The following is a 21,543-nucleotide window of genomic DNA, read 5'->3' on the forward strand; positions in this document are numbered from 1 at the left end:
TACTTGTCCGAAGCCGATTGGCTGAAGCTGACGGCGTATCGCGCCGCCAAGAGCCCATCGGGATCCGTAGTTCGGGGCTGGCTGACATGCGACGGCAGCGGAAGTGGCCGCGGGGCTTGCCGGGACTTATAGTAGTTAGAAGTTCCGCCCACCGGTTGCCGCCTACGCGGCCTGCCGCAGAGGCGCGGTTACCAAGGGGTGGAGAAGGTAGTGGTAGGCGCCACCGTGGAGAGGCTCCGAGATTCCCGGGAGGGTCGCGGGCGCGCAGCCCGTCTTGTCCGGACGCGGCCTCCGCGGACGCCTCGGAGGCGGAAGCGACGACGGAGGCAGGTGCGGCTGGAAACTTAGTTTGTGTGAGGGGTTAGAGTCTCCTCTGCTCCAGAAGAGTTTCCAAAGAGGCGGCAGGAACTCTTCCTTCGTCCTTTCTAGCCCCGTTACAGCATTTACTGGTTATTCTCTCTAGTACTGTCCTCTTAGGTGTCAGTAACGTTTTCGTGTTATAGGGAACTCGCATTCGCGGAATATCCACCGTCTGCCAGGCTGTGTACTGTGTGCATTTATTGTATCCGTCCTGTCAGGTAGTCCACTAACAGCCCCGTCAGATGAGGAAACTAAGAACCTTACCAAGGCCAAATAGCGTGTATCCGGACCTGGTTTAGAAGCCAGGGGTTTTTAAGGTCAAAACGCGTGGTATGTTCCTTCTGCCACTCTACTTTTAATAGTTTTAGGATGTAAGAGTATTCTACATTTTCTATTCATTTTTGTTAAATAATTTCTATTCACCTTTTCCATAAATATTTATTGAGAACCAACATTGCTCAGAAGTGTACTAAGGGGGACTGGAGGATCAAGAGAGACCTGTTCCCTACTCTCTTGGAACGTCTACTCTAGTGACCTAGAGTTATCACATAACGGGATTATATTATACTACGAACTTACATTGCATCGCTTGTTTTTGTTTTTATCTCCATTAATCCCTACTAAGTGTCCAAATAATTGAACAAATGCTTACCGAGTGCTTACTATTTAGCAGTCACTGTTTTGGTAACTGGGGATATATTTCTAAATAATGGGCTAAACACCTGTCTTGGTGAAGCTAACATGTGATAATAATTATCACTAAATAATATTAGATGGGATTGCTTCACCTGTGAAGCAATCCAGGCAGATGCTCCTGTAGCTTTTAACTGTTTCTCTTTTACATCTTTTCATTTTTCAAGACCCAGCTCTAATGTCACTTGCCCTGTGAAACCTTTCCTGATCCTTAGTTTTTCCTTCTTTGCAGACAGAATGAAGACCTCCTTGGCATTGTGTTTATAGTTCAGTTTAGTTCAGTAAACACTCATTGCATCTCTTCAATGGGCCAGACCCTGTATGAAGTGCTGGGGATAAAGATATAGGTAGGACCTAGGCCTGGCCTTTGAGGGGCTCACAGTCTGGGATTGGGGGTGTGAGGAGTGGGGAACAGACACGTAAGCAGGCCATTATACTACAGCATGATGGAGTGTTTCCATTAAGAGGTGGGCTGAGGTGGTAGCACAGAGAAGGGTCAACATGAGGAGGGGGAGATACAGTAAAGTTGCCTCTGTGAGCCAGGCAAAGAAGAGGGGCAGATGTGTCATAGGCCAAAAGAATGGAAGGCACATGTATGCAAATGAGCACCATTACTCTGTGTGTGTTGGAGCTGGGAGGCCTTACAATTAGGCTGAGATTAGCTGCTTCAAGTTTGAGATGGAGACCCGAGGTAGCTGAAGCTAACTAAGCAGGTGGCCTCTGAGTCTGGAATTTGGACTTTCTTTTTTCCACCATCCAGGTAAAGTTCATACTTGCTTTAGAGTTACTTTCTAGACCATGTAATGTGGGGGTTATGTGCCCTTCCTAGCCCACTAGTTGTAAATCCACACCTCCTTACCTGGTATTCTTCATAGGGAACTGGAATTTCTAGGATTAGTTGTGTCCAGGTCTGTATGCTCTCCACAAGTCTGAGTCTGATTCATCCTTTGTATATGTATGCCAAATATCTTTTCCCAGACAGTGTCTTATCTTCCAACTCTGTTTTTGCAGTTTTTATCATGTATAAATTTATTTTGCATTAGTGATTGTATAAATGATACTTTCCTTCCTGATTCGTGACTTGCACAACTTATTTAAGCACTCTAGCTCCACCCCATCGTCATAAAATTACTCTCTTGTTTTGCCTTCCCATCCATGTTTCTGTCTTTTTGTATTTATGGGATCTTTAGTTTTTTGGTATTTTTTTTAGGCCCCAGCTGAGACACATTTTGGAGCAGAGGGTCACATTAAGATGTAATTAACGAGAAAATACAAGAGGTCTGAATGACAGGCTAAGAAAGAGTATAATATCTATTTTACAGGTGAAGAAACAAAAAAAAAAGGAAGTCAAAGGGTCTTTCCCAAGATCAAAGATCAAGTAAGTACCCTGCAGATCAGAAACAAGGTTCTCATATTTTGTAAGTTACTGGAGTCTTTTCCCAACAGTCATCATCTCTAACATTCCCCAGCCAGCTGTTTACTCATTCATTCATTCACCTATGTAGCAGATAGGTGTGGTGGGTCACAAGAGAGATTACTGAAAGACAGATTGACTGACTCACTATTGATCTTTTTCCATCCATCTATCAATCCATTCATCTTCCCAACACATTTTTAGTGAATACTAGGTTCTGTGCCAGGCTGTGGAATTACATAGGTGAATAAGGTATCATAGGTCCCACGGCAGGTGAGAAGTTGGTAAGGGGAGCAAAAGTTGGTAAAGGGAGCAAAGAAAAGTGATAAGCACTATACTAGAAGTATAAGATGTTTTGTGAACACCTAGGAAGGGCATCCAATCCTTTTTGGAAATTCAGTGCCCTGTGTTGAACCAAAGGAGATACCAACAACACTCATTCCACAGATAATTGTGGAATCTATTATGTGCCAAGTGCTGTGTTAGGTAATGGGAGTAAAGAAATGAACACCATAGGTGTTCTCCTTCCTCTAAAGGAATTTAGAGTATAGCTGGGGATATCAGAAATATGTATAAAAACTCCTGGGCCCTGGGAGTACATCATATTCTTCATTTGGCTCACACGCATTTATTGGGTTTTCCTATGAGCATTCCAAAGGTGGAAGAGGAAACAGTGAATTGGATATGTTTCCAGACGTGGAGGTTCACGGGCCATTGAAGGAACCCCTTCATGATTGTTAGTAACCTTATGAGATAGAAAGGGCTCCAGCCATGAAAGAGAGAAGAAATACTCCAGTGTTTAGTCAAAGCAGCAGCTATTTCCCTCTGTAAGGTTCAGTGAAGGCATTGCAGAAAAGGTGGCATCTGGACTGGGTCTAGAAAGAAGCTTTTTAAAAATTTATTACCTCATTTAATTCTTACAATAATTCTCCAAGACACAAGTTTTTATCTTCAGTTACATGTGAGAAATTTGAGATACAAAGAGGTAAAGGTATTGCCTAAGGTCATTCAGCTTAGTGTTAGCAACTAGACTCAGATTTAAGCTTCTGATCTCTAAAATTGTTGCCCTTCTTACTGCATCACTCTACCTTGCATATTTGTCACTTCCCAGAAACATTTTCTCAGGACACCTGATCCTATCTCTTCACTCTGCTCCTTCCTTTTACTGGATTTTGTCCTGGACCCTCCATCTCAGGGACCATATCCTTGCCCTAGCCAGGAATGTACAGGTTCCAAAATCTCCGCTACCCCAAGTTTTCTGAAGCTGTTCCAAGGCAGATCTGGGAATGGCTGGATCTCTTTATTTTTTTTTTTTTAAGACTTTATTTTTAAGTAATCTCTGTACCCAACATGGGGCTCGAACCTACAACCCTGAGATCAAGTGCCACACACTCTATTGACTGAGCCAGCCAAGTTCCCTGGCTGGCTTTCTTTAAAGAAAAATCTCAAATCTCTTAAGAGCTCAAGGTTTAAGAAATTTGGGTCATTGATTAGAGATTTATTCCTTACAGAAGTAGCATTTGAACTGAATCTTAAAGCATGAGATTAACCAGATGAACAAGATGGAGAAGGCTATTTTAGGCCAAAGGAACACAGCTAGGGAAGAATGAATGTGTTTGGAGAATAGAAAATGATTCTATGATAGGGGTGAAGCTAATACATATTGTAAGAACTTGTATCTCCTAGAGCTGGGCCACCAATTTGATCTTTTCTAGTAATGTACTCTCTGAAAGAACTTTTAGCCAAAAATCTTGTTCTCAGAAAAATATAAATCTCAACGATTGCAATTAGCATCTTATGTCTAAAAAGCCATCCTCATTTAAAACTGTTCATTGGTAGGGGCGCCTGGGTGGCGCAGTTGGTTAAGCGTCCGACTTCAGCCAGGTCACAATCTCGCGGTCTGTGAGTTCGAGCCCCGCGTCAGGCTCTGGGCTGATGGCTCAGAGCCTGGAGCCTGTTTCCGATTCTGTGTCTCTCTCTCTGCCCCTCCCCCGTTCATGCTCTGTCTCTCTCTGTCCCAAAAATAAATAAACGTTGAAAAAAAAAATTAAAAAAAAAAAATAATAAATAAATAAATAAAACTGTTCATTGGTAAGCTACTGGTAGAGTTTCCAGAAGTGTTGGGTCTCTGGGAAGGGCTTGTCTAGAAGAATCTCCTCCCCAAAATGCATCAGGACCACCAGTGATATTTCTTTTTAAATCAAAATACGATGTTTAAATGGCCCATGTATGTTATAAGGCACTTATTTCTGATACAGAAAATAAGGTCATGCTCTGTACAGAAAATGCATTAGCTTGAGAATTGGGAGGAATGAGCTTTGGATCTGTCCTGTCCAAATACTAGTCATTGGCTACAATATGGTACTGAGTATCTGCAGTGTTGCTGTCCAAAAAGAGATGTTCTGTAAATGTAAAATATGTAAATGGCTAGTAAAAATTTAAAATCATATATATATATGTGTATATATATACACATACATACATAGTGTATATATATACACATACATACATATATACATATATATGTGTGTATGTATATGTATATATATATGCATACACACATATATATATAAATTATTTCTATGAGCCTGATGGGCAGTGCTGACCGGAGCTGGAAAGGTTAGGACATGGGACTCCAGGGGCCTTCAAGAGCAGGCTCAAGTTTGCTCAGTGGGAATCCAATGAAGAAGACTGTTTTAGTATTCTAGGTGGGAGATAGCGAAAGGTTTAATAAAAACAGTACAATGAAACAGTCTTCCTGAGCTAGAATTGTCTTGACTCAGTGACCAGTTAATGGAATCCCATCTCACCTAGCATTATTTTTCTCAGACCTCTCTTTCCAAAGCACAGCTTGGGTCATGGTTTTCCCCAGCTCAGATACTGTCCATAGCTCTCAGTTACCTACAAGGGGAAGCCTGAGCTCCTAGCCTGGCACTGAAAGCCTTTGAGAGCAGGCAGCATCCTTTCTGTCCAGCCTTATTGTCCAAAACTCTCAAACACACATCCTTCTCCTTCCTAGGTCAGGTTGTTTCTTTACTGTGCCACAAGTGCCCACTACCATGCATTTGGTCCTGTGGCCCTTTTTGTTTGGATTGCTTATCCTTTTCTCTATTAGCAATCTCAGTTCATCTCTCAAATCCTGTTTATGTGGTTCAAATTTCATTACTTGCACAGCACTTCATCTTGCCTAAAATGTGAACTCCCTCTTTCCTGAAGTCTGTTAAAACAAAGAACATTTCTAGTAAGCACTTAAAAGGTACTAGGCACTACCTTTTTTTTTTTTTTTTTTTTTAATTCTCAAGTTAACATACAGTGTAGTCTTGGCTTCAGGAGAAGATTCCAGTAATTCATTACTTACACATAACACCCAGTGCTCATGCCAACATAGACACTACCTTCCTAACTTGATCCTCCCTTCTGTCTGTTAAGGTGGGTGTCATTACTCCCATTTTATGGGTGAGGAAACCGAGGCTCAGAGGGGTACAGTCACAGGGTGAGGAAAGGTAGTCAGGATTTAGACCAGGTCTGTCTGAGCCCAAAGGTGGTCTTTTTAGTGTTCCACTGAGTTAGGACTGATTTGAACCAAAAAAACCCAGGGCCTTGGTCTCCCTCTCTCCCTCTCCATTTGAAGGACCAGTCCATTTTTCTTAAAAAGGGTGGGGGAGGGGATGCCTGGGTAGCTCAGTCAGTTTAGCATTCCACTCTAGATCTCAGCTCAGGTCTGGATCTCAGGGTCATGAATTGGAGCCCCGCATCAAGCGCTATGTTGGGCTCCTTGTTGGGCCTGAAACCTACTTTAAAAAAAAAAAAGACCAGCCCATTACAGGAGAGGGGCCTTTTGGGTCTCAGAAATAGAGCATATTTTGGGTATGATGGTGCTGGTGGGCTCACAAGCTGTGTTTGGTGAGAGAGCTATGTTGCCCCTTCTCACACTCCCTTACTTTCCTTGCTTGACTCTTAGGGAGATGGCTTCCTCAGGAATCTATAAGCTGGATAACGGGAAGCCTTATTTGAACAACTGCTTTCCAGCCAAAAATCTCCTTCGGATGCCAGAAGAAGGTCAGGTGACTTCTCTAATTGATACTTGGGCTTCAATTGACACCTTTCTCCTACTTCAGAGTGACTCTCAGATCCACTCCTTTCTCTCCAACCCAATTTACTCCTCTCCCCTGCTCTACCCAACCTCATCCCTTCCCATCCATTTTCTCTCTGAATTCTCAGGGAGCTTTCTAAGTGCACATCTAACCATAGTGTTCCCTTCTGTTCAGTTACTTCTCATTGCTGGCTTCTTTACCTGATATTCTGTATTCAGAGTCTACCCTTCCCTTATCCTTTGCTACAACCCCATTCCTTTACATATGCCCTATTCTGTAGTGTTTTCTTTCACATAGCTTGTTTTATTTGCCCAGAATGTTCCAGCTATCATTCTAGTTATCCAGACTTTTTCCCATCCCGTAAGACCCATCTCTTCCAGTAAGCCGTGTCTAGCTACTCCAGCCCTCAGTGACCATCCTCTCTTGTGAGCCGTCTTCTTCTCTGTTTATTATTGAGTAATCATATTCTGCCAAGCTCCTAAATAAAATGGCTAAATAAAATGACTCTGCTAAGTAGTTTTTCACACATTCATCTAGTTAAAAACTCCCATGGGGCAGGGACTCCTCATAACACTGAGCAGAGCCCTACGGATGCAACACTGCCAAGAAGTAGGAGTTGACTAGATTGAATTTGTTACTTTGAAAGGGTAGAGCAAAGGGGAAGTACCCCCTTGTTTACTCCAGATGAAATGACTTGCTGGTTATTCTGTATGTGGAATACTGGAAGAACTTTCTCCTCCAATCCATCCTCCCCACTTCTCTAGAGTGATTTCTTTTTTCACGTAGAGACCTTCTTTGGCCACCTACAAACCCTCCTGTGGGGCTCTCAGTATGAGCTCATAATTTTATACCCACACCCCCTTACACACACACACAGATAGATAGAGAAATAAATACAGCCATGTGCATCTGCGTGTGTTAGTATATGTATGTATATTTCCTAGGCTACTGAGAGCAGTGACACCTCAGTTGCAAAGAGTATACCTGCTGCCTAGATCTTGGTTTCTGAATATGATTCTCCAGTAAAAGAGCTGGGGCTCCTCAGAGAAAACATTGTTTCCAGGGCTGGGGCCAGAAAAATACAAATTGTACCTGGAACGTTGTATAGTAATAGAAAGTACAGAAGTGCTCAGAAAAATGAGGAGGGCGTATAAGAAGGACATATGAGCTAACCTGAAGAAGCTCCCAGTGGCCAAAGCTGGGACAACCTAAACAACAAAATAAATAAAGGTAGAATTGGGTTGTAACTAAATATGCATGAGCCCATACTGATAAAAATAAATATTTGAATATTTAAATAAGTGTAGGAAAAGGAACAACTCTTCCTACAGTAGAATTTCAGTTAATGCATGAAGAAGGAATGAAGGAAATAGAAAATCACCGTTAAAACATCACAATAATACTTTTTACAGATAAGAAGCTTCTATGGTTGTGTATCAGGATTCTCCAGAGAAATAGAACCAATAGGATATGTATTTATATCCTACTCATTCTGTTTCCATATACATATGTGTATTATGGAATTGGCTTATGAAATTATGCTGGCATAATTATGAATAATATGCTGGCAAGACTGAAATCTGTAGGGAAGATCTGATGCTGAGGTCTTAAGGCAACAGTTTTTCCTCCTTTGGAAAACCTCAGGTTTTGCTTTTAAGTTTTTTCAACTGATTGAGTGAGGCCCATGTACATTATTGAGGATAGTCTCCTTTACTTAAAGTCAACTGATTGCAGATGTTAGCCACATCTACAAAATACGTTGACAGCAACACCTAGATTAGTGTTTGATTGAATAACTGTTTACCATAGCCTAGCCAATTGACATATAAAATCAACCATCACAGATGCTAGAATTAGTGCGTCAAAGTATGGTGAGGAACAGGACATTTGCATAGTCTCAAGGTATCTTTATTACAAAATGAAAAATAATAACTTCTCAGTAGGGAAGTTGGAACCACCACCCTAACCAAGTGATCAAAATTAACATCACCAGTAATCAGATTTACTGATATCATCTGTCATCTGATATCATGCACTGAGAAGGGCACAGCATCACTTCTGTGCTAGTTTTGCCAAAGCACAGAACCTTAGTCTAATTATAGGAAAGCATACAACAAATTCAAATTGAGGGACGTTCTATAAAATAATTGACCAGTCCTCTTCAAAAGTGTCAAGATCACATAAGAAAAAAAGAAAGACTGAAGAAGTGTCACAGATTGGGAGATTCTAAGGAGACATGACAACTAAATGAAATGTGAGATACCCTGGAAACAGAAAGGGGACATAGGTGAGAAAACTGGCAAAATTCAAAGGAGGCTTTGGATTAGTTACTGACGTACCAGTGTTAATTTTTTGCCTTCAATCATTATGATTATTTAAGATGTTAACATTGGGGGATCTGGGTGAAACCTGTAGAGAAACTATTATTTTCACAACTTTTCTAGAAGTCTTATGTCATCTCAAAATGAAAAAAAAAAAGTGGGGGGAACATTCCCATGGATACTCTTTGTGCTAAAAGTCTACCCCTTTAAAACCCAAGCTTCTTGGGATACCTGGGTGGCTCAATTAGTTAAGCATCCTACTAGGTCATAATCTCCCAGTTCATGAGATCGAGCCCCCTGTCAGTCTCTGTAGTGTCAGAAAGATTCTCTCGCTTGCTGTCTCATAAAGAACAAACAAAAATCAAAAAACCAATCTCCTTATTCTGATCCTCCAGACCTTTTCTGATCTGAGTCTGCTGACCTCCTTAGCCTCGTCTCTTTTCCCTCATGTTCATCTTCTACACAGTCTGAGCCTTACTTTCTGGTCATGTTGGGAATTTGGGCACTAACTCACACTGGAGTCTCTGGGAGGGCTATTAGAATAGGACAAAGGTCTATGCCCCAGATGGGGACAACCCTGAGAAATGGATTATCTGGAATGTCAGGCCCAGAGTGGGAGTGGGAGATGGTTCATGGCAGACATAGGGCAGGAGCTGCATCCAAGAGGCAGGTTGAGTCAGGGCAAGCCCCTGAAGCAGGATAGTGGACTATGAGGACAGGGAGTCAATGCTCAGAGGCACTGAGCTGATTCCCACAGCTCTGTGCTGTTCTTCTGCATGCTCCTGATCTTTTTTGCTTCTGGGTACTTCTTGTGCTCTTCCCTCTGCCCAGGATACCTGTCTTTTCCATCTCCATCTAGTCAACCTTAAACTTACTAGATCTAGCTTTGCCTAGGCTGGTAGCTCCCCTTTCAGTGCTTTTACAGTACCCCTTCTATTATTAAGCTCTTTGAATCAGGGCCTCTGTCTTACTCATCTCCACAACCCTAGCTCCTAGCACAATGTTGATGCTCAGAAAAGGTCTGGATGAGTAATTGTGGGTAGGAGCTATGGCTCAGCATTCATTCAGCCATACTCACAATATGGGAAATTCTACGTAGGCCTTGGGAATACTGTGACGAATCAAAGTCTCTGCAGGGCAAAGCAGACAAAAAACAAGCAAACAAAATAATTACAGATTGCAATGAATGCCTTGGAACAAATAAACTGATGTAGGAGGGCACAGATTCTAGAATGTTGTCATGATTTGTTAGGTGAACTTACTAGTAAACCTCATATTCTTTTTTGCTTACGCAAATTTTTGAGTTCTTAACACAGTAAAATGTATTGAGTTTTTTTTAAGTGCCAACTGTCCTATCATTTTCTTTTGGCGTGGAGTCCAATGCAGGGCTTAAACTCACAACCCTGAGATCAGGGCCTAAGCTGAGATCAAGAGTTGAACACGTTAACTGACTGAGCCATCAGGCACCCCAGAACTGTCATCTTATCCTGAGCTCCTAATACAACCTTTCCCCTATAATAATGGGATCCAAGATAAAGTCCAGCAAAATGGAGCCTGATGAGTTGACTCCACTCATTTAGCTCTAGCCAAGAGATGAGAGATGGGAGAGTAGCCAGTGTAGGAAAGAATAATCAAGTCTGCTGAGGAGAGTCAGAGAAGGCTTTGTAAAACAGGAAATACTTGATCTGGGGTCTTAAAAGGAAAATTAGCATTTAGAGACAAAAGTGTGGAGGAAGGAATTGAGGAGGTCATTCCACCTCTTTGAGTCTTAGCCTTTTCATCTGTAAAACGGGGACAGTAACATGTCTTTCAGTGGGGTTTGGGGCCAATTAAATGAGGTGGGTATGCAGACACACCTCACCAGCAGCAGCACAGTATCTGGTGCATATCAGGTAATGTGGAGCTATTTTTGGTTTTGGTATTACAGGTAAATACTCTGTAAGCACACTAGTTGTAGCTTTTAGGGGAGTTTGCTCCTTCTCATTTTTCTGATCTTCTCAACAGGCCGAGGACACTGGTTAGTGGCTCGGAAATGTAACCTCAAGAAGAAGCCCAAGAATGTGCTTGAGGCACCAGCTGAAGGTCAGGAAAGCCAGAAGAAGGTTTCTTTTGAGGTCAGGGGGAAGAAAGGGTCTCTACATGAAAAACAAGAGGATGTTCCTGGACACATACTGGACCAGGCTTTTCTGGTGAGAGTGAATATATCCTGGAGTGGCTGGCAGCATCAGCTGATGACTGTCTTGATGGGAGACAAGGGACTTGCCCTGTTCCACTCTGGTACAACTACCCCCAACCCACCCCAAACTATTAGAGTGATCTTGGCTGAGTACAGTCAGGATGATGAAGGGACCCAAAGCTTTCTTTACATGTAAGCTTTCTTTATATCCACCTTGTGAGATAGGTATTATTGTCCCTATTATGTTGTTGCCAGTGTGCAGATGGGAAAACTGAGACCCCAAGAGGTAATATGCCTTGGCCATGGTCCTATAGCTAATAATTAGAACTCTGGTCTACTCATTATTAGAACTACTCAGGATGAGAACTCTGGTCTACTGACTCCAAAGCCTGACTCAATTTAATTGAGTTAGAAAGGCAAAGGAGTAGGTCAGGGGAACAGTAAATTGAAAATCCCATTCCTGTACCTGGTAGAGGGTGGAGATTCCCGTTTTCCAGGAATGGAGGGACTGGGGAAATTCCACACTCCACAGACTTTGTCCTTTGGGTTTAGTATCTCACTGAAGTCTAGGGGAGCTGATCAGATAGTACCTAGTACCTGGGGCAGGCTTTACGAAGAAGACCGGGGTGGCTGTGTTGGAGACCAGCCAGGTAGATCACATCTGCTCTGTGCAATGCCTCGGTGGCTTGGCAAAGAAAGACAAATTTGTAAACTAATATTAATATCTAGTCCAGTTTGCCTAACTCCCTATGAAGAACTCTCCAGCATTCTACTCTGTTCTCAGGCTCTACTTATGGTTCTCAACAGGTGGCTTTCTACACAGATCAGATGTTTAAAGAGAGCCTTGAGGAGGAAGCTCTGAGGTTGCATCTCACTTCAAGTGGGTAGTGTAAGCTTTTTGCAGAGTCCCATGGTATTTCCTTCATCACAATGTCCACTTCTCACTGGGGTGTGCGGAGGACTGAAACAATAGTACTGAGGAAGGGCAGAAAGACTTACTATAGTAGTCTTCTTTTCCCTTTTGTTTCTCAAGACATATATATTCCCACATTAATCGACATGGTTTGTTACCCATGTTGTTCCTTTATATGGCAGAAGCAATACAGTGTTTTTCAGAGTGATGGGATACCTACCTATCTGCTGGATAGTTTTACTTGAATGTTCCACTGGCACCTCATATTGAGCTGTGCCAATCCCCTTACTCCAAGTCCCAAGACATACCCCTTTTCTTTTTACTATACTGCCTCAGTAATGGCACCAAGCCAGTAACTTGGGGTTAGCTCGACACTTGCCTCTCCCTTACCACCCCATTCCCACCACTACCAAGCCTGGCACTTCTATTAAATAGTTTTAAAATCTTTATTTTCCTAATCACCACTGTCTCTACCCTAATCTGAACAACCATCATTTTTTATTAGATTAATTCAATGACCTCCTAACTAGTTTGAACCAACTAGGATGCTTTTATTTCACATAAAAGAAGCCAGGGGCATTGTTATTCCAGGGTAGGTGAGTTTAGTGTTAAAGGCCCAGATTCCTTCATCTTTCTGCTCTTATTTCCTTAGCATGTTAACTTGTCCTCTTGGGCTGATTGCCTTCATGATCCCAAGATGGCTGCAGCAACTCCAGTCATCACATATAAAGAATGACATCCAGAGGTACAAAAAGGATTGTCACTGTCTTATGTCTATTTTCATAAATAAAAAGAGCTCCCCAGAACTGGCCTCCCACCCCCAGCAGCCAGTGTCTGTTTCATTGGCTAGACCTATATCATAGGTCCCAACAGTCATTATTTAGGGGAACATGACCTCCAAGCTTGAATTAGACAGTCAGGACTTATCCTTGGAGCTTGGGCCTAAGGACACATCCACTCAGAGAAGTGTGAATAACTTTGGGATTCTTTAATATGGAAGTAGTAGAGAACTAGCTCTAGGGAAGGTAATTAACAATGTCTGGTGTATTGGTCTCTCATCATCTCTTCTGTGTGTAGTGGACAAAGCTATTTTTATAAAATTGCTGTCAGCTCTTACAAAAAAAAAGTCTGTTAGCTTTCCACTGACTGTAGAACAAAATCCACACTCCTTTACACAGTCAGTATGGACCCAGGTGATCCAGTGGCTGCCTCCCTTGCCTTGTTGTTTTTCATCCTCTCAAAAGCACCTGGCTGTTTCTTGCCCTGATAGCTTTCACAGGCCTGCCACCCACTTCCATGGGACCAACTCCTACTTACCTTTTGGGTCTCACCTGAAATAGTACTTCCTCAACTAAATATTTCCTCACTTTCATACTGAGGTTAGGGCCTTCCATTATTGTCTCCTGTAGCATCTTGAATTTCTCCTTTAAAATATTTATCACATTTAGGGGTGCATGGCTGGCTCAGTCAGTAGAGCATCTGACTCTTGATCTCAGGGTCGTGAGTTCGAGCCCCGTGTTGTGTGTAGAAATTACTTAAAATAAATAAATCTGTAAAAAATAAGTGTCACATTTATAAATACTTGCTACTTGGCTTCCATGCTGTTATTAGAATATTCAAAATGCTTAATTCACAATGCCTAAACACAATAGATGCTATAACAAAATTATTAACAGAAAAAAGAGTGAAGTTTGGTCAAACAGAAATAGAAGCTCCAATATTGAGATTGTCTTCAAACTTTTTACTTATAAGGAGCAACATATGGTAGTCAAAAGAGCACAGAGTGGATTCAAATCATCTATCACTTACTGCCTGTGGGACCTTAGGCAAGGCATTTTTTCTCTTAACCTTATTTCTCTCATTTAAAAAGGAAAATGATCATACTTATGTCAAAGGGTTTAGTTAGGATTAGAAGAAAATGTATTGATATATTTAGCATAATACATGGCTCAAAGTAATGCTTAGTAAATATTTAGTGAATTAAAGAGTGAAGACACGAACAAATAATAAATTGTTATACATGTAGTGAGATTGGTAAAGCCCCAGAAATACCGATTTTTTTTTTAAAGAATCAGGTAGAAAAAGTGGGGCTCAGAAAAGACAGGGAAGGAACAGAGATGAAGGGATCCTCCTAAGAACGCTATAAAGTCAGTGTGACTATCCCCATCTTGCAGATAGGAAACTTAGAGGTAGAAGGGCTGAGGTGGCAGCTCTGTTCTGAGCAACTCCCAAAGCCCATGCTCTTTGCACTGTACCAGGCCGCCTTTCTCAACAGGGGGTCATTTGTTGTTTTGGCCAATTACTAAACTTTGTTGGGGTCTTGAGAGCTGACTCTCTGCACTGTGTTCCAGCTGAAGCACCATTGTGTAAGGAAGCCATCAGACCTGTGCAACATTAACGTGAGCGGCCTGAAGTTCTCCAAGGTAGGGCCAGCCAGCAGAGATGGGATTGAGATGAGCCAGACCTGAGGTGGCTTCTGGCTGTTTGTCCGCTGTACCACCAGAGTCCCTGAGGACTAGGGACTAGGGGGTGGGGAGGGCCAAAGACTCGCTGTGTGGAAACAACATTTAGATACAATCTTTTGCTGTAAGCCATTGGCCCATGTGAGGTGAATTAAAGGAAGCAGCATTGTGGGAGTTGGTTTGAATTTGTCATAGAATTCTGTTGGGGTGACACTGAGTTCCCATCAGAAAAAATTTCTCTCAAGTTTCAATGCCAGGAGTGGTAATGGTTCTCCCAAGGTGCTGGTTTGTTCTTACACACACTGTGACTCATGTAATGAATCAGGTTTCTTTCTTTAAATTGGCTAATAGGTAGCCTGGAGCCACATTTGTGGCCCCCATTAGCCAATGTTTTTGCAATTATGGCAAATGTTTTTGGTTTGTAGGCCTTCAATGGCATATGACAAGCAATTGGTGGTATACTACTATACAGAAATTAAAATAAATAAATAAGTAATGGGGCACCTGGGTGGCTTAGTCGGTTGAGCATCTGACTTCGGCTCAGGTCATGATCTCACAGCTTGTGGGTTCGAGCCCTGCATCGGGCACTGTGCTGACAGCTCGGAGCCTGGAGCCTGCTTTGGATTCTGTGTCTTCCTCTCTCTCTGCACCTAACCCACTCGCATTCTGTCTCTGTCTCTCTCAAAAATAAATAAACATTAAAAAAAATTAAAATAAGTAAATAAAATAAGTAAATCTCAAAAGAACTATGTGTATCAACACAAGTAAATCTCAAAAACATAGTGTTGAGTGAAAAAGGCAGGTGCAGAATGACACCTACAGTATGATTTGCATATAACATAGTGTTTTAAAACATGTAAATAATACTATATATGGTTTATGGGTACATATATGTAGAATACAAGTATGAAACAAGTATGAGAATGATAATCACCAGTTTAGGATAGCTGTTATCTGTGAGAGAAGGAGAAGGATACAGTTGGGGAAGGATATGGGGATGGGGGGAGGGCATGGCCAACTCTATAGTATTTCATTTCTTTAAGGAAAATTGAAGCAAAGGCCATAAAATCTTCATATTTATTAAAGGGGGATAGTGGTTACAGGGGTCTTCAGAGTTTCATTCTCTAAACTTTTCTGTACATTTGAACTATTTCATAATAGAAAAAAAGAAGCAGAAAAGTCATTCTGGCCCTCAGCAAGTGGGTGCTCTTTGCTAAGAATATAGCTTATCCCTGTAGGTCTTTGCTCCTTCTAATAGCAGTTCCGGAGCTTTGGCAAGGCCTCCAGGCAGGGAACAAATCTTGTGTTCTTTTGAAATGCTTTCCCACAGGCTAAGGAAAAGGACTTCAAGCATTTTCACTCGGTGATTTACATCAATGCCTCAGAAAACCTGCTGCCTTTAGGTAAGCTTTTTTTCCTGAAAACTATCTTCTGCATCTTAGCCAGCACAGCCAGTCGCTTGTGTTAGAACTTCCCTGTCAGTCCATCCATGACTGGCTGCTCATCTCTTTTTTGGAGTGTGATAGGCTGGGTTCTGGAGAACCCCTGGACTGGGATTTCAACCTAGAGCTGGCACTACCTCCTTCAGAGCGTTTCTCTGTGAGCTGGTGCTTCTCTTCCTGTAAATGGAGATAATTCCTTTCCTTTCTTCCTCCCCAAGGTAGGATGCCTTGTAGGGTGAGATGAGACAGGTATATAAAAATGCTTTTAAGCTTATAAGAATTCCTATAGGAGCATAAAGGCTTCTTGTTTAGTCAGCAAATCCATAGCGACCCCTGCTGGGTGTCAGGACTATGTGAGTGCTTGGCTTTTAGAAATGAATGGGTCCAGTTCTGTTCTGGTGAGCTTAGTTTGTTGGGAAAAATTGGTTCAAACACAGACAGTTATAGCAGGATATGGTAAGTGCAGTAATAGAGGGAATCAGAAAATAATACGCAAGCATATAAGCAGGACATCAACCCAGACCAGAGTGTCAGGAGAAACTTCTGAGGAAGGGGGCACTGAGCAGAGAGACCTAAAAAATGAACAGGAGCACCTCAGGAGTCGGAAGGTATTTCAGGCCAGTGGAGCAGACGTGGGACAGCAGTGCCTGATCAGGACCCTGCAGAGGCTTTGTATGTTTGCAAGGCGTGTGAGTAGGGTAAAATGGATTCTAGAAAGCTTGGCAGGGACTAGAGTATCAAGAGCCCTGAGTTGTTGCGAATCCTGCAGGCAGAAGAGAGCCTTGAAATGCTTGTAAGTAGAGAGGCTCAGTGGTAGCCATGAGGAAAGTAAATGATAAGAAGACAGGGACCAGAAAATCTGGGAGATGATTTCATTTTTTCCAGGGGAGGGGTGGGGAGGCCTGAGCTAAGCAGTTGGGGTAAGGAGGATTGCAAGAGAGATTCAGGAGAAGGTAGAAATAACAGAGGATTTGGTAGCTACTGGGCATATGGAAAGAGGAAGGAACCAAAGGGTTCACTGAGACAGAGAACACTAGAGGAGAGGCAAGTTTAGGGGAAAATATGGTGAGGTCAGTTTTTAATGGTTGAATGTGAGGGATGTTTTTAAAGAAGCATGTGACACAGTCTCTGCCCTTGAGGAAACAGGGTGGTCTATCAGGAACATGGGCTTGAAATACAAAGGCCAATAGGCCTATGAAAAGATGCTCAACCTCACTAATAATTAACAGCATCACAATCCTATATTTTGCCTATCAAATATTGGCAAAAATGAGGAGTGATTGATGACAGCCAGCATTGATGGGGACATGGATACTTTCATATTCACTGGCAGAAGTGTAATAAATTGGGGCAACATCTTTGGAAGACAGTTTGGCAGTGTCAAAGTAGTCATTGCCTTTAATCAAGTAGTTTCACTTTCAGGAATTTATCCTACAGAAACAAACTTGTACAAGGACGTTCATTGGAAACATCCTGAAATACCTACCAAGCAGTCTTTTTCTTAGGCTCTACTGAACATTCTGACTCACAAGACCACCATAGACCCCACTTGACACCAGAAGGCTCTAAGTCATTCCATGCAGTGTCCCAGCAGCACAGCATCTGTAGGTGCTCTTTGGTGGACTCCTCACAGCAGTTCATGTAGCAGTCTGTGCCTCCATTCATGGGCCATTCTCTGTAGCCCCCTGCTCAGGTCCAAGGTCCAAGAGAATAAGACTCTTCATTGGGTAGAGGTAGGAGCCACTCTAGATTAGCAGCCTCATTCCCCACAAGAGCAAATAGCTATTGTAATACTCCTTAGACATGGCTCCTAGAGTTCTTGCAAAGGACATGACTAATGATGGGAGTCACCACACATCCAAAGCCCAAAGTTACGATGCCCCCTTCAGATGTTTATAGTTCATTTCTAGTTTCTCCTAGTCCAGATGTGATTTACCAATCTGGCATCATTTTTACCACAATAATATTGCCTAACTATGTTACCATACCATTTGTTTCAGGTTACCAGGGAACAGGGCGAGAAAGTTAACCCAAAGTCCAATTCTCATACAGAAAGGGAAAAGTGTTCTTATTTTTTGTCCAGATAGCCTAAAGGCTATCGATAAGGGAATGGTTAAATAAATTAAGGTATGTCTATAATATGGAACATAATTCAGACATGTGCAGATCTACCTGTTTTGACCTGGAACAATCTTTAAGCCATATCGTTAAGCAAGTCACAGTGTGTATGGTATGATTCTATTTGTGTAACAAGGTGTGTGTGTTTCACTGTACACATGAGAAAAATTCTGGAGTATTATACATGAAACTTTCAATGGTTATCTTATGTTGAGAGTCAAGGGAACTTTTGTTCTTCTGTATTTTTAAACTTTTTTTTGGTAGGCATGTTTTACTTTCATAATAAGAAATGACAAAGATAATTTTTAAGTGGACTTTGGAGTTAGACATTAGATTTCAATTCTTGGCCCTTTTATTTCCCAGCAATTCCATTCTAGCAAATCATTTAGCCTAGCCAAGCTTCGATTTCCTCAGCAGTAGAATGAGAGTAGTAATCCCTATTGTTCAGTGTTGTTAGAGATTTAAAGGACATATGTACAAAGCACCTGACCGCAAACCTGGCCTAACCCAGTGAGAACCCAGTAAATGACCACTGTTAACTCTGTCTTAAAGTCTTAAGGTCCTTCACAAGTAGCTGATTCTCTCTTTCTCCTGTAGAGGCATTTCATACATTTCCAGCGTTAAAGGAACTGGAGCTCGCACTTAATGGAATCAAAACCATCTACGTGAAATATGGAGACTTTAAGTTCTTGGAAGTAAGTTGGAGGTAGGGAGTTTTTGGTGCCCACCTGTTTCCTTGTCAGGAATGGGTGTAGAGGTCTCTACTGATTATAACTGCTGGGAAGGAGCTCTCTGGGCCTTTACAGCCAGACCCTTGCTTGACAGTAGTCCTCTGGTGAGGGTGGTAGGGTTGGTGGTGGTGATGAGGGTAGTGGTAGTGGCAGCAGTGATACATAGGTGACACTGTATCATACCAATGGCCATTGTACATGGTCTGGGAAAATAAATGCCAAACATCATGTCAAAGGAGTCTGTGCAAAAAAAAATGAGTTTAGGGGCGCCTGGGTGGCGCAGTCGGTTAAGCGTCCGACTTCAGCCAGGTCACCATCTCGCGGTCCGTGAGTTCGAGCCCCGCGTCGGGCTCTGGGCTGATGGCTCAGAGCCTGGAGCCTGTTTCCGATTCTGTGTCTCCCTCTCTCTCTGCACCTCCCCCATTCATGCTCTGTCTCTCTCTGTCCCAAAAATAAATAAACGTTGAAAAAAAAAATTAAAAAAAAAAATGAGTTTAAATAGAATACTATTGGAAGTAGAGTTTGAGGGGAGGTCTGGATCCAGTGGCAGCTAAAGAGCCTTGGAGGTTAAGTGCTAGACATAGCAGATTGGACCAACTGAACTAGAGGCATTATGGACTGAATCCAGAGACCCATCCTGGTCTGAATGAGCCAGATTGGCTCCAGTGGGCTCGGATAAAGAGGCTAAAGGCCTAGTTCATAGGCCCAGAGGGACTGTGAAATAAAACATGAATTCTATGAGCTCTACAGTATACTCTTGACATTTGTACATCCATAGCTGTTCTCTAAATCTCAGATTCAAAATTACAGTAAAATTTGTTTGTATTCTTGTCTTTATCCTAAATTAAGTTTCCCGTAGTGATGTATTTTCTATGCATGTTCTCATACTTCAAGTTAATCACCTCTTCAACTTCCATGAAAACTTTAGGGCCATTTTCCACAAAGAAACAAAGCTTATGTCACCACCTCAGAGGCACTGCATGCGTGGAGATTAGAGAACCACAGAATTGGAGCAAGGTGTGGGGTTGGACATCTGGCCAGGCTGATTCACTGAATAATGGACTCTTCCCCATATGTTGGCCTTATAGTAGAAGTGTTTCAGATTCAAATCTCAGCAGAACGTCTGTATGTCATAAACCTTGGGTTGACCTCAAAGAGTTAATAACCGAAATTATTTAATGAAGGGTCAGCCACTCTTCACAAAAGCCTCACTTAACTTAGTCTTGCTAAAGAGAGAGAGAGAGTCCTTCCACAAGAGTGAATATTTCAGAGTTAATGCCCTTTGTATGCCAAAGTTTTAAAAAGTTTGAACTGCTTGGGATGGCAATCTTCCTAAAATGGATTATATGTCCTTGTGTTCTTAAAACATGCTATACTCAATGTAATGGTACTTTTTCTCCATGGTTTCAAGTCATATTGAGGATAGCAGTGATTTACTATGATTTGTAATAGGAGTGGTCCTAAGAATTGTCCAGGAAGCAGAGCTCTTAAAAGTCCAGTAAAACAGAGTGAGTGTAAATTGATAACAACTGGTGTGATTTTGTGCTGTGTTAAAAAAAAAAAATTGTATACAATATTTCAGTATAAACAGTGGAAAAGAGATTCCAGGTGTTAGAGATAGCCATTGGCCAAATGGGTAGCCGTTTCTGTGACGTACAGACCTGGAAGCTTCTTATAACCTTCCATTCTGAGAGTTATTTTACTTTTTAAAAGAGTAGTCATTTGAGTTCCTGTGTGTCATGCATCGTGCCAGGCATCTTGTCTTCCTCACACCTACTATTTCAAACCCCTATTTCAAGTGCCAGTGGGCCATAGGAAGGGGACATGACTATAGGCTCAGACCCCACAGCTGACTAGCTTGGCTCTAATGGTTCACTGTGATTGATTCTTGGATGTCCCACTTCATAGTTTGATACCTTCTGATAAAGATTATTTATCCAGCAGACCCAGCCTTACCCAAGGGAATTTATTTACATAAGAGAGCAGACCAAAGTCAAGATGCCGAATATAAATGAGAAAAGGAAATCTCTTGGCTAACCATTTGTTTCTGTCTCTATGATTTGCAAGGTCTCTCTAAGAAAAAGCATAAAGCTGTCAAAAGTCCTGAATTTGCAGTTCACAGTAATGAATACTTTGAAGTGTAATAAAACTTGATGTGACTCAGCAGATGCAGGAGGTTAGGAATCTTCTGTTCTTGTTTGCCAGAAAGGCTGCCACCAGAAGAGTAGGATTCTTCAGCAGTCAATTTAGAAAAACTTAACTTTGCCATGATTTGGTTTTCTACATTCAGGTCTGAAAAAGGCTCAGTTGGAGCCCTGCCCTGAGAGTCAGGAGACCTTGTTTCTTGTCTTGATTCTGCCACTACTCTGACATAGTTCCTTGGCCAACTCACTTCCCTTCTCTGGGACTTAAACTCCACCCTCTATAAATTCTGGGCCAGCTATGAAGTTCTGTGACTTGTGATTCTAAGGCTATTCATTTCTTTGAGCTGCCCTTAATTCTATGGAAAACAAATTTGGACCCAATATTGAATAGCCAAACCAACTAGGACAAGGGTCAGCAAACTTTTTCTGTAGGAGGCCAGACAGTGAATGTTTTAAGGTTTGTGCTCTGTATGGTCATAACTAGTCACAACTGTTATAATTAGTTCTGTTATAAAGGAAAGCAGCAATAGATACAATGTAAACAAACGAGCATGGCTGTGCTCCAATAAAACTTTATGATGCTCAAATTTGAATTGCACATAATTTTCACACATTAGTCTTTGATCTTTTTTCAACCATTTAAAAGTGTAAAAATTATTCTTAGCCCAGAGGCCC

At 41.9% G+C, this 21,543-nt stretch overlaps 1 protein-coding gene across 10 annotated transcripts in view; it reads left to right on the forward strand.

Annotated features, from left to right (window-relative positions):
* The first annotated feature begins 149 nt into the window (after positions 1-149).
* Positions 150-21,543, forward strand: part of XRRA1 (X-ray radiation resistance associated 1) — a 68,709-nt gene continuing 47,315 nt past the window's right edge. For 6 of the 10 annotated variants that reach the window (XM_045484010.1, XM_045484017.1, XM_045484018.1 and 3 more), the window contains exons 1-7: positions 150-330; positions 2,376-2,431; positions 6,429-6,526; positions 10,887-11,071; positions 14,323-14,394; positions 15,764-15,836; positions 18,591-18,688. In XM_045484010.1, coding sequence (XP_045339966.1) covers positions 6,433-6,526; positions 10,887-11,071; positions 14,323-14,394; positions 15,764-15,836; positions 18,591-18,688 — 522 coding nt within the window. In that variant the 5' untranslated portion in view covers positions 150-330; positions 2,376-2,431; positions 6,429-6,432. Of the gene's footprint in view, positions 331-578; positions 691-2,375; positions 2,432-6,428; positions 6,527-10,886; positions 11,072-14,322; positions 14,395-15,763; positions 15,837-18,590; positions 18,689-21,543 lie in introns of those variants that run through there. The other 4 variants (XM_045484011.1, XM_045484014.1, XM_045484019.1 and 1 more) reach the window with 4 other exon arrangements.

The sequence above is a fragment of the Leopardus geoffroyi genome, chromosome D1 (genome assembly GCF_018350155.1).
Source record: "Leopardus geoffroyi isolate Oge1 chromosome D1, O.geoffroyi_Oge1_pat1.0, whole genome shotgun sequence".
NCBI lineage: Eukaryota > Metazoa > Chordata > Mammalia > Carnivora > Felidae > Leopardus > Leopardus geoffroyi.